Genomic DNA, 17738 nt, shown 5'->3' with positions numbered 1-17738 from the left:
ATTAGGTGGGCCGAAGGGCCTGTTTCCACGTTGTATCTCTCAAGCTAAATGCTGCCTGACCCGCTGAGTTACTCCAGCGTTTAGTGTCGACCAGGCTGGATAATTCACCTCCCACCAATACGATATCTCACCATCTCATACTTGAGCCAAGTACCCCCTCCCTGACTCACCGAACCCTAATGCAGGACATCACACTCTCAGGCTGGAGTCACCAGCCAAAGGACGTATCTTTAGAAAGAAGAAAAGGAGGAATTTCTTTAGTCAGGGGGTGGTTAATCTTTGGAATTCATTGCCACAGAATGCTGTGGACATCAAGTCATTGGGTATATTTAAAGCAGAGACTGACAGTGCTTCATTAGTACGGGTGTTAGGGATGGGGAGAAGGCAGGAGAATGGGGTTGAGAGGGAAAGATAGATCAGCCATGATTGAACAGCAGAGTAGACTTAATGGGCCAAATGGCCTAATTCTGCTCCTATGACATGAACATGTACATATGAACTTATGAAGAAGGGTTTCGACCCGAAACGTTGCCTATTTCCTTCGCTCCATAGATGCTGCCTCACCCGCTGAGTTTCTCCAGCATTTTTGTCCACCTTCGATTTTCCAGCATCTGCAGTTCCTTCTTGAACTTATGACCATTTGTTCTGGCCTTTCCCGACCTCTGGCTTCCTCCCCTCTACTGAAGGAGGGTCCCAACCCGAAACGTCACCCATCCTTTTTCTCCAGAGATGTCTCCTGACCTGCTAAGTTGCTCCAGCACTTTGTGTCTAACTTCGACTTTCTCCTGAATGTGGTTGTACAACGTTTTGTTCTGTCTCCCTGCAATGTTTTGTTGAGTGCCTTGTTTAGCGAGTTGTTGCTGCTGTTATTGTTGAATGCTCTGTGTGACGCCTGTGTAACTCTGGACATCTCCCCAGGTGAGCGTGCTGACGACCCTGGAGCGGAGGTTTAACCTGCAGAGCGCTGACGTCGGAGTCATAGCCAGCAGCTTTGAGATTGGGAACCTGGCCCTGATTTTGTTTGTGAGCTACTTTGGGGCGAAAGGACACCGGCCACGTCTGATAGGATGCGGAGGCATCGTGATGGCCCTGGGAGCGTTGCTGTCAGCCCTGCCGGAGTTCCTCACCCACCAGTATGAGTATGAGTCTGGCGAGATCCTGTGGGGTGTGGAAGGAAGGGACTTGTGTATTGGGAACATGTCAACCAACAATCTAGGACCAGAGGCAACAATCATCTGCAGGAACAGGACTTCTACCAACCTGATGTACCTCCTGTTAATTGGAGCCCAAGTGTTACTGGGTATTGGTGCTACTCCTGTCCAACCCCTTGGTGTCTCCTACATAGATGACCACGTCCAAAGGAAGGATTCCTCCCTGTACATAGGTAAGATATTTGGAGATGAGCTTGGCTCAGGAAAGATCTGCCGTGATCTTATTGAATGGTGAATAGAATAGAATAGAATGCCATTTTATTGTCACTATACACATGTACAATGAGATTAAAAGCAGCTCGTACTCAGTGCAGACATGTAATTAGTTCAAAAAACAAAACAAAAGGGGGGGGGGGGGAGATAAGGTGCACAGTTCTGCGGCGCTATATACATATCTATAAAAAGACAATGGGTGAATAGAGTGAATAAATAGGATTCCTATATACAGTATGGGTTATTGCACATATTAAAAATTACAGTTACAGTACAAATTACAGTAGGTGGATAGATGGAAGTCCGGGGGTTAGGCTGTGAAGTCAGTACATGTGTGAGTTCAGGGAGGTTATGGCTTTTGGAAAGCAACTGTTCTTGAGTCTGTTTGTCCTTGTTCTGATGCACCTATAGCGCCTCCCTGAGGGCAGCAGGTCAAACAGGCCAAATGCAGGATGGGAGCTGTCCTTGATGATGTTCTTCGCCCTGCTGAGGCAGCGGGAGGTGTAAATGTCCATCAGGGAGGGGAGAGGGCAGCCAATGATCTTCTGTGCTGCCCTAACTACCCTCTGAAGCCTCTCCCTGTCTGCCATGGTGCAGCTGCCGTACCATGCTGTAATGCAGTATGTCAGCAGGCTCTCAATGGACGAGCGGTAGGTCAGCAGCAGGTTGGAATCCAGGTTGTGCTTCCTGAGGACCCTCAGGAAGTGCAGCCGCTGCTGAGCCTTCTTGATGACCGCTGTCGTGTTGTCTGTCCAGGAGATGTCAGCGGAGATGAGGACGCCGAGAAACCAGAAGGTGTAGACCCTCTCCACACACTCGCCGTTGATGTATAGGGGGGCTAAGTCGGTGCTGTGCCTCCTGAAGTCGACAATGAGCTCTTTTGTTTTCTTGGTGTTCAGAGCCAAGTTGTTTTCTGAGCACCAGGCTGTCAACTTCAGGACTTCCTCTCTATAGGCTGCCTCGTCTCCCCTTGAGATGAGTCCGACTACTGTAGTGTCGTCAGCAAACTTGACGATGCGGTTGTTGTTGTGGGCCGGACTACAGTCGTGGGTGTAGAGACAGTATAGGAGGGGACTTAGCACACAGCCCTGTGGGGAGCCGGTACTCAACATGCAAGTGGAGGAGAGGTGGGGGGCCGAGTCTCACAGTCTGGGGCCGGTTGGTGAGGAAGTCCTTTATCCAGGCACATGTGAGAGTGGGGAGGCCGAGAGTGACCAGTTTGTCGATGAGAATGTCCGGAATGATAGTATTGAAAGCTGAGCTGTAATCCACAAAGAGCATCCGGACGTAGCTCTGCCCCTGCTCCAGGTGGCTCAGCACAGAGTGGAGAGCTACGGTGATGGCGTCTTCTGTGGATCTGTTTGGGCGATAGGCGAATTGGTGGGGGTCGAAGTCTGGAGGGAGATAGTCCTTGATGTGCTGAAGGACCAATCTCTCGAAGCACTTCGTGATTACCGGAGTGAGGGCCATGGGACGGTAATCATTTAGGCTGGTGATGGGACACAAGAATGAGGGGCCAAACAGCCTGCTCTTGAGTCAATCCATTCCGAGACATATTAAAGTTGGTAATTAAGTTCTGGTTAAGATGTTTTGCTCAGTGATCTTGAAGATAGTGATCGGTGCTCACTGCTGTGTCATCTTGTTGTGGAGCATGTGTGGAGTACGGTTCATTTTTAAGTCCAGCAAGTCTTTATTCAATTGAGCTTTCAAGATGAGGGAGGAGAGAGAGTGAGAGAGAGAGTAGCCCATTCATCTTAATGATGAGGTCCACACATACTCTCATTCTTGTACCAAGCTTGGAATTTTTATGCACTCTTGAAACAAACATATCATTTCGTTATCATTTATTGACCAACCCAAACTGGGAAGGTGTCTGGTCAGCTCCTTTGGATATTACCCCTTTGTTCAGGGTCTGGTGGTCTCATGTCTAGCTCCTTGGTCAGCCAAGACATTGGTTACTGTGGCGACGGTACTATATATCCCATTATCTCCATTGACTAGATTTCTCCTGGTAGCCTTGTGTTATATTTTATCTTGTATTGTGTTGCATATACTAGGTCTGACATTCACTGGGGTAGAAGTACATTTGTCTCATACTGTAATTATATGACACGTTAATCCTACAGAATGTCCTACAGGGGTGTCAGGGATTATGGGGCAAAGGCAGGAGAATAGGGTTGAGAGGGAGGGATATATCAGCCATGATTGAATGGCGGAGTAGACTTGATGGGTCGTGTGGCTTAATTCTGCTCCTGGAACTTATGAACATGAGAATGGATCAATTTTAAAGCTTTGTTATTGCAATGTCGCCACTTCTTAAATTAAGTTTAATAAAGTAATATCAGGCAACTGAGTGGAGAATTGGTTCTACGCCATTAAAGAGCATGCGAGCACCACATCCATCACGACAGATGGATAATAATGAGTCAAATGTAACTTGATGTTGTTTTATTTTATTCATGTGGTCTTTCACATTTCTCTAAGCATCCCAAAGCATCCAAAACATTCTTGAAATATTTAGGATCTACAGTGTGTTGGCAACTTATCCATGCCAATGTTAATACACGCCCGCCACCGATATTCTGGCAACTGGTGATCCGGCATCTCCTTTAATCCAGACATAATTACACAAACGCAAATGAAATACCCCCTGGAAATACCCCCGAAAATGTAGTGCCCATGCCGGGTGAGGGGGCCGCTCTCCACCTCATCGAGGCTCCCATGCCAATCAGCGGGTTCAATTTTCCCGCTGCGGGCGGGGCTCTGGAACTCCAGCCTGGCTGTAGCCGGTAGACCCGGTCCCATAGCCGACTTACAAGGCCGACTGCAGCCCGGTATCTCGCCAAAAAGGATATGGCATAGAATAAAAATAAAATCACCGTGTATTTTAACTGTAAGTCCTTTGTATATTCCCCAGAAGAATATTGTCATAGAGAATTGCTTGCACATAATGCTATAAGAAGGAACTGCAGAGACTGGTTTATACCAAAGATAAACACAAAGTGCTGGAGTCATTCAGTGGGTCAGGCAGCATATCTGGAGTAAATAGGTGACGTTTCGGGTCGGGACACTTCTTCAGACTTTGCACATAATACTGGGCCCAGGCTCTGAAACAGGGCAGTTTTATAAAATAATGCTCAATATTAATAGAGTTGCAAATGACCTGCTGGAGGAACTCAGTGGGTCAGGCAGACTTCTGGGAAGGGAAGTGGACAGACAAGGCTTGGGGTCGGGACTCTTCAGTCCAGATAAAGGGTCCCAACCTATAACATAGTCGTCCATTTCTATCCACGGATGTTACTTGGACCGTTGCGTTCCTCTCTAGCAGCTTGTTTGTTTCTCCAGATTCCAGCATCTGCAGTCCCATGTGTCTACCTAATACCATTCGCATCAGTTGCTATACTTGCTCATAATATCTATTAATGTATCCTTGCCTGTTTTTACACTTATCTCACGTCATAAATCTTTTTTGAGTAAATGTCTCTGATATGGCTTCAGATTTAGCACAGAAATGCTACTGATGCCAGTCTTTAATCATATTTATGTTATGAGATAGTTGGATAATCTCAGGCTCGCGATGTTGAGCACATTTACAAAATGCTCTCTAGGTTCCATTTACGCCCAGCGATTTATCCGTATAAATCCCGAGTCCAAAGTTCAATGTTTGCTCAGTAGTGTGCGGGTTAATATCGTACGGGTTGACAGTCAACGTGTTGGGCGTAAACTGTAGTAGTTGGAGAAACCAAGGTGTTGTGGGCCTAAATCAATGAATCACCAGTGAAGGGAGGCACCCACTTGATAACCCCAGTGATATACTGGCATCTACATAATAATTTTTTTTAATTGTGTTTGTTAATGTGTAGGTAACTGATTATGGAGTAAGTTATTGTCCTTGGTATAAGGCTGTACAATCAGTTTCGATAGTACTTTGGACTTGGTTTTCTTGGTTGAGCACTAATCCTGATGTTGTGGCACAAGAACAAAGGCAAGGATACAGAGTACAGAGTAACGTTGTCAGCATTGTGGTGTAACAGCTCCAGAGACAATGGCCAATATCCACAATGAGGTGGAGGTGAATCGGACTGAACCCTGACTTATGGGAGTGCAGAAGCCTAATAATAGATGAGATGGCCAAGCTGGCCATCCGCGAGTCACGGCGCCAGACGGCGGAGGGCTCTACCCGAGCCAGCTGCCTGCCCCTTTTCCGGGGATACGTCCGTGCCCGGGTGCGGATGGAAAGGGAATACGCCCTGTCTACGGGCACCCTGAGGGAGTTCCGGGACCGCTGGGCACCGAGGGGGGTTGAATGTATCCTTGACAAGGATTGCAATATAATTGTTTAGCTCGTCTTGTATTATGGTGATGTTTTGTTTTATTGTATTGTCAATACTATTTTAATATGTGAATAAATATTTTTGATTTAAAAAAAAAAATAATAGATGAGAAAAAACGGTCCTGCAGTTTGGCGGTGCGCGTTTTCAAGCTTCTGTATCTATCTGCTCAAGGGGAGAGAGGGGAAGAGGGAATAACTGGTGGGAAGGGTCTTTGATGATGTTGGCTGCATTCCTGAGGCAGCCTAGTGTTGATGTAGTCAATAAGGCAACAACTCTACCATTGCACCACTGTGGTGTCACAGTGTAATATTATATCTAATATAATTATATTATTCTATAAGATTATATCTTTTAACCTTGATATTATTCTGGTGAATCGACCCCACTACACTCTGACCAAGTGAGTTTGATTTGATGATTCTGGGAGGTTACTAAAATTAATTTGTTGGGCAGACTTCCTTTATCCAGTCCAGTGCAGTTTTTCTCAGCCAATAGACTCAACGCATCATCTATCTAAAGGTTGTTTTGTATAATTGGGCTTTGAAAAAAAAATGGGAATTCCAAATTTAGCATGCAACCTGGCATCCATGATGCTGCAAATCTAATAAAGATCGCAAACCAGCTGTCTCTGTCTAGTGTAAGAAGTCGGCGGCACGGGGGCGCAGCGGTAAAGCTATTGCTTTACAGCACCAGAGACCTGGGTTCGATCCCAGTTATGGATGCTGTCTGTGCGGAGTTTGTACGTCCCCCCCCCCGACTTGCGTGGGTTTTCTCCGAGATCTTCGGTTTCTTCCCACACTCCAACGACGTTCAGGTTTGTAGGTTAATAGGATTGGTGTAAATGTGAAATTGTCCCGAGTGTGTACGGTAGTGTGAACGTGCGGGGATCATTGGTCGGTGCGGACTCGGTGGGCCAAAGGGCCCGTTTCCGCACTGCATCTCTAAACTAAACTAACCTAAATGGTTAAGAAAGAACTGCAGATGCTGGAAAAATCAAAGGTAGGCAAAAATGCTGGAGGAACTCAGTGGGTGAGGCAGCACCTGTGGAGAGAAGAAATAGGCGACGTTTTAGGTCGAGTCCTTTCTTCAGACTGAGAACTAAATGGTTTATCTGACTAAACTGGCAGCATTAATCCCAAGTGCGCCTTTGCTTGCCTTGAGTCACGCACAGCAGAACAAAGTATTGCAGGTGGGTGCCTCTGTTCATGAGAGAAACCTGTTCCCTCTCGCCTCGAACATCGTGTAGACTATGAAAGCATTTTCATCACAGTTGCCAGATTCAACATCCTCACTGAAGCTGGAGTACTCTGGTCAGGAGTTTTCACTTCAGCTTAGACTAAAATAACCTTCAGAGGTTGTTGCAGCTCTTTTGGAGAGAATTCTGGAATAGTATTTTTTGAATAGTAATTCGATATGAAAAGATACTAAGTATAGAAAGCCTGCATAATCAATTGGCTGTAGGCTTACTATGCAATATGCATTCATTCATATATAAATACAACACGCCTACGCACACAAACATAAATATGTATTGTTAGATATATTTTCCTTATGTGTGAGTTAATCATACTTGAACAAGTTGAATTATCCTGTAATAGTAATAAATTAATACAAATTAGTTGGGTGGCAGAGTGGTGCAGCGGTAGAGCTGCTGCCTTACAGCACCAGAGACCTGGGTTCGATCCTGACTACGGGTGCTCTCTGTACGGAGTTTGTACGTTCTCCCCATGACCTGCGTGTGTTTCCTCCCCAGATACTCAGCTTTTCTTCCACATCCCATAGACGTATAGGTTTGTAGGTTAATTGGCTTCTGTAAATTATCTCGAGTATGTAGAGTACAGGTGAACGTTGCACACGTAACTAGTGTACAGGTGAACGTTGGTTGGCACGGACACAGGTGGGCCAAAGGGCCTGTTTCCACATCATATCTCTAAACTAAATAAGTAGCATCAGCTGTCAGAACTTGGCACTGCGTTATTCCATTGCAAGATTTCAGGAATGTTACATTGTGGGGCGTGTCATCTTTTACATTAATATTAAATTGAGGCCCCATTTGTTTCGGATAGGGGATGTATTTCAGAAAGGGGTCAGGCAATGTACATAAAGGCGATAATGCCAGGGAGAAATGAGAATGCTCTATCTTATCATTTCTGATTCATTGCCATACCAACTGGCTGCTGCCAGTTAAGAGTTGACATGTTTGATTAAGGATTTTACTACGTGAAGAACCCCGCCAGGACGCATGCGTGTCATATCGCTTTCACGCTTGCAAAACGACAGGCGGGGTGGAGCGTTCCCCCGCAGCGGTAAGTTTGAAACCGCGACCTGCAGGTAAGTGATTTACTCTGCGGTAGTGTTTGTCCCCGCGCTGTTTTTACACGGGGGGGGGGGGGAAGCTGGACAAAATAGTGTCCACAAGTGCTGCGAGTGAAGCTGGCTGGGGAGGACCGTGAAGTTGCGGGAGCCAGCAGCAGCTGAAGGCACAAACCCCGTAAGTGGGATCAGCTGTGCCGACTTTTGGTCCCGTGCCGGCCAGAACACCACGGCCGGGCGGGACACTATTCAGAATGGGGCCGTCGACTTTGACAAATCGAGACGGCAGGAGGCGGAGTGGAACGACGTTCCCCCGTAGTGACAGTTTAAATCTGGACTGCAGGTAAGTGAAACTGCGGTCTATATTCTCCCCATACTGTTTCACAGGTGGGGAAACATGGAGAGCTGTTCAAACAACGGCAAGTTTTAAGCCTGGACCTGCAGGTAAGTGATACTGCGGTCTTTATTGTTCCCATACTGTTCTACAGGTGGGGGAAACATGCACAAGACAAAGAAGTCGACCAGAGCTGCGACAAAGCTGGCGGGGGAAGACCGCGGAGTTGCGGACGTCAGCAGCGGCCGGCGGCACAGGAATCACCCGTAAGGGAACAGCTGTGCCCGACTTCGCCCCCGCACTGGCCAGATTAAACACTGCATCTGGGCGGGAAGGCAAGAAGAAAACCAAAAGAGTCGTTGACTGATGAGTCCGACTTTGGGCGGCCAGCGACTGTGAGCGCTGGAGCCGGTTGGAGCGGCTTATGGAGCCGAGCTCCAACATGGAAAAGAAAGTTGGAGCGGCTTATGGAGCCGAGCTCCAACATGACAGGCTCCGGGAGATGGAGTCTAGTCACTGTGGGCACTATGTAAAACCCACAGCAGTACCTCTTGTAGGGCTGCACAGTGCATCTCCCTCGTCAGAGGGGAGTACTGGGGGATCAATTCTGGGCTGACCCTGAAGAGGGGTTTTGACGAACAAAACTACAAGTGTGCAGGGGGTGCAGGAAGGCAAAACCTACTGGTCATGGTGTCCAAATACATACAGCCAGACCACGATGGACACCACTGCAAAAATACTTGGGACCAGGAAACTGCGCATCCCTGAATGTTCCAGTCGTGGAAATAGCATCTGGAAACATGTCGGAGCAGGACTTAGGAAAGCCCTGGGGCTCATAAAGGCGACAACATTAAGGATCTCCTACAGCCAAAGACAGCACCCTTATGCACCCACCAGCAGAACAAGAGAAGCTGGTGAAAGCTCAAAGGCCGGGCATGCAGGACAGCGGTCTTTTAGACCATAGCCTTTCTGGAAGATGCGCAAACCCCCAACCCAAAAACAAACCCAGACACCGGCGCTTCAACCTCCACGAAGACCACACAGAAGAAGCAAACTTCCACTGGTAACAATGAAGGTAGGTGGGTCTGGTCCCTTACAAATTATAGGAAGAGTGGATAATACACACATTGGTGGGAGATTACACTATTTTGGATATGGTGTATATTAACTACAGACACTTATATCCTAAGCAGTATCCAGGGATATACCATTGAATTGTGCAAAAGGGGTAATGGGTAAACCCAACACGATTGGCTGGAATACATTGTACTATATATTCAGTACAAAATGGGAACTGGTAACTGCTAAAGGACTGATTTCTAAAGGCTACTCCATGGCTAGCATCGACCTGAAAGATGCTTACTATTCAGTGCCTACACGGACTGATCACAAACGTTATTTTAAAAAATTCAACTGGATGGGGCAGCTCTGGCAGTATAGAGCTCTACCAAATACATAATCATATGATCATACTAATTGTGGGCATAACTTTGGAGTTGGCCTAACTAGCTGTAACAGCCACCATACAATTGGGTGAAAACTGGGGTTATCATCCATCCAGTCAAATCTAAACTAACGCCTACCAACATAATGGATTATTTGGGGTTCACTATTGACAGCTCACATGTCGGTGACTTTACCAAAGGACAAGGCTACAGTCTTAACTGAGGCCTGCAACAACCCCACTGACATCAGTGAACCATCTATCAGATTGGTAGCAAGTATAATTGGCATATAGTGTCTGCCTTTCCAGCCACACAATTTGGACCTTTGTATTACCAAAAATCTACAAAGGGCAAAATATAAACACTCAAAGTTAATACTGGTCATTTCGACAGACCAATAAGCCACCAATCAAAGCTTATGGAATTAAAATGGTGGAGGGATAACATTCGGCATTGTTCCAACCCTATCGTTATCAGCAAACCCTTAGTGGTGCTACAAACTGATGCCAGTGCGCTTGGTTGGGGTACTACCAATTTCCATCTCCATCTGTGGAGGTAGATGAAAGGCACAGGAGGCATCATTATCACAGACACTGGGCATAAACTACCTGGAAATGTGGGGTGCGTTCTATGGCCTAAAGTCATACTGCTCTGGGATAAATCACCAGCATGTTAGACTACAGAGTGACAATCTGACTAATACAATTTGGTAATGGTGTATCCAGAGAAATATTGGAATATCAGCTACTTACCTACCAGGTAACCCAAAATTCAGTGACAGACATCAGGTCACGCAAATTCAATAAAATAAGACTTAATCACCAGTTACCAAACTGTGTTTCTTGGGAACCAGACCCTGGGACAGCAGGGACAGATGCTTTTCACTGCATTGAGGGGGCAATTGTTAATCTTTGCATTCTCTCCTTTTCTGCATCATCAGTCGGGTATTACAAAAAATACAACAAGACTCAGCGTCTATTAATTGGTAGTGCCGATTGGCCTACTTAACCATGGTTCCCTGTGATACTCAACATGGGGTTTAACCATGCATCACCATCCTGAAACAACCAGATTATCGGTTCATCCTGTAACAGGGGAACCCATCCATGTCAAAAACAACAAACCTATCAATTTGTAGAGTCTAAAGAAACCTCTACTGCAACTGGGACTGGCGGACCGAACATTGAACATTATCTCAGCGGGCCACAGACAGTCCACCAAAAACTATATCTGGTATACATCAGGAAATGGGAGATATATTGTCACAGAAACAACATCACCTACAGTTGATGAACATAACGTCTGTTCTCGAATTTCTGGCAGGCCTCCATTATGATGAGGGGCTCAGTTACAGTGCCATTAACTGCGCCAGAAGTGCCCTATCAACATATCTATGGCGAGGATCAGAGCGTCATTCTGTTGGGACTCACCCCTGGTAACCAAACTTATGAGGGGAATTTTTAATATCTATCCCCCAAGAACCAGGTACTCTCTAAATGGGATATGAGTATTGCCCTAACGTTGCTAAGGAATTGGTCTCCAGCAACAGCTCTGTCCCTGCATAAGACTGAAGCACAAAACAGTCATGCTGATGGCTTTGGTCACGGCACTAAGGATACAGTCGTACATAAGTTAAGGCTGGACTATATGACTTCTTCAACAGGAATATAACGTTTCATATTACGAATTAGTCAAACAGAACAGACCGGGATCATCAGGCCTCAAAATAGAATTTAGGGATTACCCTACAGATATCGTCTCTGTATAATAAGACAATTATTGTTCTATATGGAGAACACCAAAAACATCTGAGGCTATGAGATGGCACTACTAATCAGCCACAAACAAACCCACAAAAAAGTGTCGGTTCAAACTATTTTCAGATGGCTGAAACAGGTTTTAACAACAGCTGGGGTGGATACTAACATATTCAAATCTTATTCCACCAGGGCTGCAACTACTTCGGCAGCTATGGAGTTGGATGTACCAATGAACCAAATCCTCGAGATAGCAGGATGGATCAGGGGGAAATGTTCCAACTATTCTACAACAAACCAGTAGTTAAACTGGAACTTTGCAGAGCCAATTTTAAGTTCTGTAATATAATTTCACCCCATAAATAGGGGCTATAATTTGTTGTTAACAATTTATCATGGATTTCAATGTTGGATTCATGTCTAAACATTTTAACACAATTCCTCCCACAGTCAATTAAGGCAGATGTGATGCATGGACTCGTTTCCACGGCATGAAATCACAGAGCTTTGAAATCTTCACGTAGTCACTCACGTGACTCCGAAGTAAAATAGTAAGATTAAACGAGAACTTACCAGTTCGAAGTTTGATCGTTATTTTATGAGGAGTACGTTGAGGGAATACGTGCCCTCCGCTCCCACCCTTGATCATATACTCAACTGGTATTTTCTTCTCTAATCTTGCTATGTTCAGTCATTACAGTTATCTGTGATTTCACGCCGCTGCTTTGAAGAATGACACGCATGCGTCCTGGCGGGGTTCATCACGTATTCCCTCAACGTACTCCTCATAAAATAATGATCAAATTTCGAACTGGTAAGTTCTCGTTTAATCTTACTATTTACCTCTGTTCGTGTTTTGCGAGTAGCAACACAAAATAATCTAGAAATACTGCAGTCTGCATTAACATAGAAACATAGAAACATAGAAACTAGGTGCAGGAATAGGCCATTCAGCCCTTCGAGCCATTCAATATGATCATGGCAGATCATCCAACTCAGTATCCTGTACCTGCCTTCTCTCCATACCCCCTGATACCTTTAGCCACAAGTACCACATCTAACTCCCTCTTAAATATAGGCAATGAACCGGCCTCAACTACCTTCTGTGGCAGAGAATTCCAGAGATTCACCACTCTCTGTGTGAAAAATGTTTTTCTCATCTCAGTCCTAAAAGATTTCCCCCTTATCCTTAAACTGTGACCACTTGTTCTGGACTTCCCCAACATCGGGAACAATCTTCCTGCATCTAGCCTGTCCAACCCCTTAAGAATTTTGTAAGTTTCTATAAGATCCCCGCTCAATCTTCTAAATTCTAGCGAGTACAAGCCAAGTCTATCCAGTCTTTCTTCATATGAAAGTCCAGACATCCTAGGAATCAGTCAGGAAGCAATCAATTAACTTAGTGTTTTAGTTTTAGTTTTTAGTTTAAGAGATACAGTGTGGGAACAAGCTCTTCGGCCCACTGAGTCCACACCAACCAGCGATCCCCGCACACTAACACTATCCTACACACACACACGAAGGACAATTTTACTACGGAGTCACGTGAGTGACTACGTGAAGAACCCGCTCAGCGCGCATGCGCGGCATTACGCCAGCAGTGCAACAGCGGCTGCAGCGGGTGTTAGGCGCTCCCGCTACAGAATGAGACGGACCGTCAGGTGAGTACCCTGAGGTCGAGTTTCTATTACAGGGGAGCCTTTTTTCTGCTTGTGTTTTACAGACAGAGAAAAAGGCTCTGGAACAAAACTGTCCCCCGTTCGAAGAGGAACGGTTTCCGTCGGGGAGGGGGGCAGCAACAGGCGGTAGGAGCGTTTACCCGGTGTTCCGCTATTCCCCGACACCGTGCCGAGCCCAGCCCGCGAGTACCTGAGCAGCGGGCTGGATGCATAGCCACCCGAAGAGGCATCCGGCAGGTGTTCCCGATTTGGGACGGGACGTCTCTCCACCCGCATGGGGGGAGAGAGAGCCGCCTGAGCCGATGGAGCGGCTCTCGGTGCAGGTGCCTGCAAGACGCGCTGCTTGAGGGGTGCTCTCGCATCTACAAGGCACAAAAGCTCTAAAAGAAGGCGGTAGGAACAATTACCGGGCGCTCCGCTATCCCCATCACCGCGCCGAGCCCAGTCCCGCTAGTGCCTGAACTGCGGGCTGGATGTCTAGCCATCCGAACAGGCATCCGGCCGGTGGCGTCCGATTCGTCGAACGGGGACATGTCTCCACCTAAATGGAGGAGAGACAGCCGCCTGAGCTGCATCCAACAGCTATTGGAGCAGCTCCAGCGAGATGCGCAGAAAGAGCGCTCTCGCGGAGGGAGGTCAGGCACCCCCTCCACAGTGTTCTGTACACTGCCCTCTGCTCCCTCATTACTGGAGGCTAGCATTGGTGACCAGGGCTGGGCTGGTCTGGAACAGGGGCAGGCGGACGAATTCGGGAGTATGCCAGGGGTGCAGGAACAGGAAGAGCTGTTGGGTGTGATGGACCGCTTGTAGCAACCTCACGGGCTGGAGCACCGCTGGAACCAAGAATGGCGGCCAGCATCAACCATCTATCCAATAAACCAATACTGGAAAAGGTGCTCGCTGAGGTGCTGAAACAACACACAGCACCAGAAAACTGTGAGGCCCTTAAAGTAAAAAGTGTCAACAGCCAAATCTGGGGGCATGTGGGGTCACACATCCGGTCCCAAGAACTCAAGCTACAGCGGATCCTAAGGCTCCTGACGTCGGCCATTACAGCCTTTGCTCGTTCCGTGGAGACCATGGAGATGGATACCTGCCAGCAGGATGTGCTGGCATTAATGTGTACCACACAATTTGAGATCAACAATCTCCGGAGGGAAACATAAGACCTGCCCTCAATCCCAAATTTGCTGGCTTGTGTAAAGCCCCAGCTGCGGAGACGGACGCGCTGCTATTTGGGAAAGATCTCAATAAAAAACTGAAGGAGATGGAGGAAGCATCAAAAACCTTCGGCCTAATGAGGGCAGGCCCCGGGACGAGCAAACCAAGACCTCCGATACCCAAGCGGCAGCACCCCACGGCATCCACCAGTCGACGTCTGCAATATGGGACTGGTGAACGCTTGGGGTCCGCACATTATCCCCAAAGATCTTTTTTAGATCAGGGCCCGCAGCGGACCCCCTGGAAAATGCGCCTCCCCCCAACATCGCCAGCACGTCAGAACAGAACCTTCAGGAAAATGAAGAAACAGAATCGCCAATAACCATGGAGGTAGGTGGGTCTGGTTCCTACCAGCATATAGAGAATAAGGGTGCTTTATTAACAGGGGGGAGATTACACTTGTTTAAAGAAGCATGGGATAATGTCACGAGTGACAAGTATATACTCAACAGCATTAGTGGATATAAAATACAATTCATGTCAGAAAAAACGCCGCCAGTTCAACATTGGCCCCAAAGGGTATTTCTCCCTCTGTCAAAGAGAAACGTGAGGGGCAAGCTGAACTGGTGAGACTTATCACAAAGGGGGTCATCGAAAAGACCAAACATGAACCTTTGGAATTTGTATCGAATATATTCACTAAAACCAAAAAAGATGGTGGCTGTTGCATCATCATTGACTTAACATCACTAAACAAATTTGTTAACATTATACATTTCAAAATGGAGACATTTGTTACTGCCAAACAACTGAATTCCAAAGGACACTTCATGGCAAGCATTGATCTTAAAGATGCTTACTATCTAGTACCCATATACAAGGATCATCGCAGATACCTAAAATTTATCTGGATGGTACAAAGCATTGCCCTATGGGCTAACTTCAGCCCCAAGATTATTCACCAAAATATTGAACCCAGCCATGGCAATACTAAGAAAACAAAAACATATTGTCATGGCATATCTGGATGATATTCTGATAGTAGGGAAAACGATGGAATTGGCTGTGGCAGCAGTATCAGCTACAAAACAGCTCCTCAAAACTCTGGGGTTCGTCCTACATCCAGATAAATCTAAGTTGAAGCCATCCACTAACATGGACTACCTGGGCTTCACAATTAACTCAGTCCATATGACTGTTACCTTGCCAAAGGCAAAAATGGTTGAATTAGCACAATCATGCAACAATTTAATGGTCAACGAGCGACCAACTATTCGACAAGTAGCAAGAGTAATTGGGGAAATGGTAGCAGTATTTCCGGCTACACAATTCGGACCTTTGCACTATAAAAAATTTACAGAGAGCAAAGGTACAGGCAATAAAACGACATACAGGTCACTATGATCGTGTCATGAAATTACCCACTGAAGCAATATCAGAGCTACAGTGGTGGGCAGAAAACGTTTGGCATAGTTTCAGCCCTATCTTTATCACTAACCCTACTTTAGTTATTCAAACAGACGCCAGTGCTCAAGGCTGGGGAGCGACTAACTCCATATCCAGCACAGGTGGTAGATGGACTAACCTAGAGTCATCATTACTACTTACACTGGGCATTAACTATCTAGAGATGTTGGGCGCCTTTTATGGTTTAAAAGCATATGTATCTAATATGCAGCACTTGCATGTTCGGTTACAAATTGATAAATACTACGGTGATGGCTTATATTAACCATATGGGTGGCATAAAATCATTATCATGCGACAAATTGGTCAACATGATTTGGCAATGGTGTGTCGAAAGACATATTTGGCTATCAGCTGCTTACCTACCAGGTAAGCTAAACACCCATGCCATGAGAAAATTAAACGCCTGGGTTGCAAGTTTGAACAGACCTTACCTGGAACTGGGATTGTCCAAACAAACCATCACCACCATGTCGGCATCCCTTCGAACATCCACCAAGAGGCAGTACTTAATCAGCATCAAAAAAGGGAGAAGTACTGCCAGGAAACAGGGACAACATACGCAACAGCCACAGCCACCAACATACTGGAGTTTCCTGGCCTATCTACACCACGATGTAGGGATCAGCTACAGTGCCATCAACACAGCGCAGAGTGCTCTTTCTGCTTATCTCAAACCAGCGCCAGGACAACAGGCGATGGGATCCCATCCACTGGTGGTAAAACTGATGAAGGGCATTTACAATATCAAGCCCTAAGCCCAGGTATACCCATATTTGGGATATCAGTGTGGTCCTGACATATCTCAGGGAATGGCCACCAGCCAGATCCCTCAGCCTCGAGCAAGCTACACTAAAGACGCTCATGTTGATGGCACTTGTATCCGCTCAGAGGGTCCAGTCACTACATCTATTGCGACTGGACAACATGATCACAGCTCCAGACCAGATCTGTCGTTATCCAGCGACTGATCAAACAGAGCAGACCAGGAACACCTAATCCAGTCATGGCTTACCACCAGAACCACGGTTATGTGCCATGACCCACCTACTATCCTACATAGACACAACCAAAATATTCGAGGGAGATGAAAAGCCTTGTGGGTCAGTCACAAAAACCTTATGGTCGGGTGATGAGCCAAACCATTGCGAGATGGCTCAAGCAGGTGCTAGAAACTGCTGGGATAAACACTAACATGTACAAATTTTATTCCACCAGGGCAGCATCCATGTCGACGGCTAAAGAATGGACATGCCTATAGACCACATCCTGGCTACAGCAGGATGGTGGGGGGAGGGGAAAAGACCGTTCAGAAATTTTATAATAAGCCGTTGGCAAAACCTGGTTTATTTGCAGTAAAGAATTACGAACTGCAAATATTTAATTTAAGCCCAGGGGAGCAATTTAATTCTTTGTTGTTATTGTTTAAAAAATACCATTGTGTTTTTCTACAAATAGCTCATTGGTTGATTACGATAACACTTCCTCCCTCAAGAACTTCGGCAGTGAGTGAAATGAAACTGTTACACGGTTTGAAATCACAGAGCTTTGAAATCTTCACGTAGTCACTCACGTGACTCCGAAGTAAAATAGTAAGATTAAACGAGAACTTACCAGTTTGAAGTTTGATCTGTATTTTATGAGGAGTTACGATGAGGGATTACGTGCCCTCCGCTCCCACCCTCATTATATGGATCAAACTAATAAATTGATGTCTCCTTATCTTTACTATGTTTACTTCAAATAACTGTGTCTATCTGTGATTCCACACCGCTGCTTGGAAGTATGCCGCGCCTGCGCACTGTGCGGGTTCTTCACGTAATC

The 17738-nt window shown here is 46.3% G+C and overlaps 1 protein-coding gene across 1 annotated transcript in view; it reads left to right on the top strand.

The window, feature by feature from the left end:
- slco3a1 (solute carrier organic anion transporter family member 3A1) overlaps window positions 1-17738 on the top strand; it is a 192725-nt gene that overhangs the window by 25701 nt on the left and 149286 nt on the right. The window contains exon 2 of the mRNA XM_033050118.1: window positions 919-1384. Within this exon, the coding sequence (XP_032906009.1) occupies window positions 919-1384 (466 nt within the window). The remainder of the gene's footprint in view (window positions 1-918; window positions 1385-17738) is intronic.

The sequence above is a fragment of the Amblyraja radiata genome, chromosome 34 (assembly GCF_010909765.2).
Source record: "Amblyraja radiata isolate CabotCenter1 chromosome 34, sAmbRad1.1.pri, whole genome shotgun sequence".
Lineage (NCBI taxonomy): Eukaryota > Metazoa > Chordata > Chondrichthyes > Rajiformes > Rajidae > Amblyraja > Amblyraja radiata.
The sequence above is the reverse complement of the archived record's forward strand: the minus strand, read 5'-3'. Positions and strand labels throughout refer to the sequence as shown.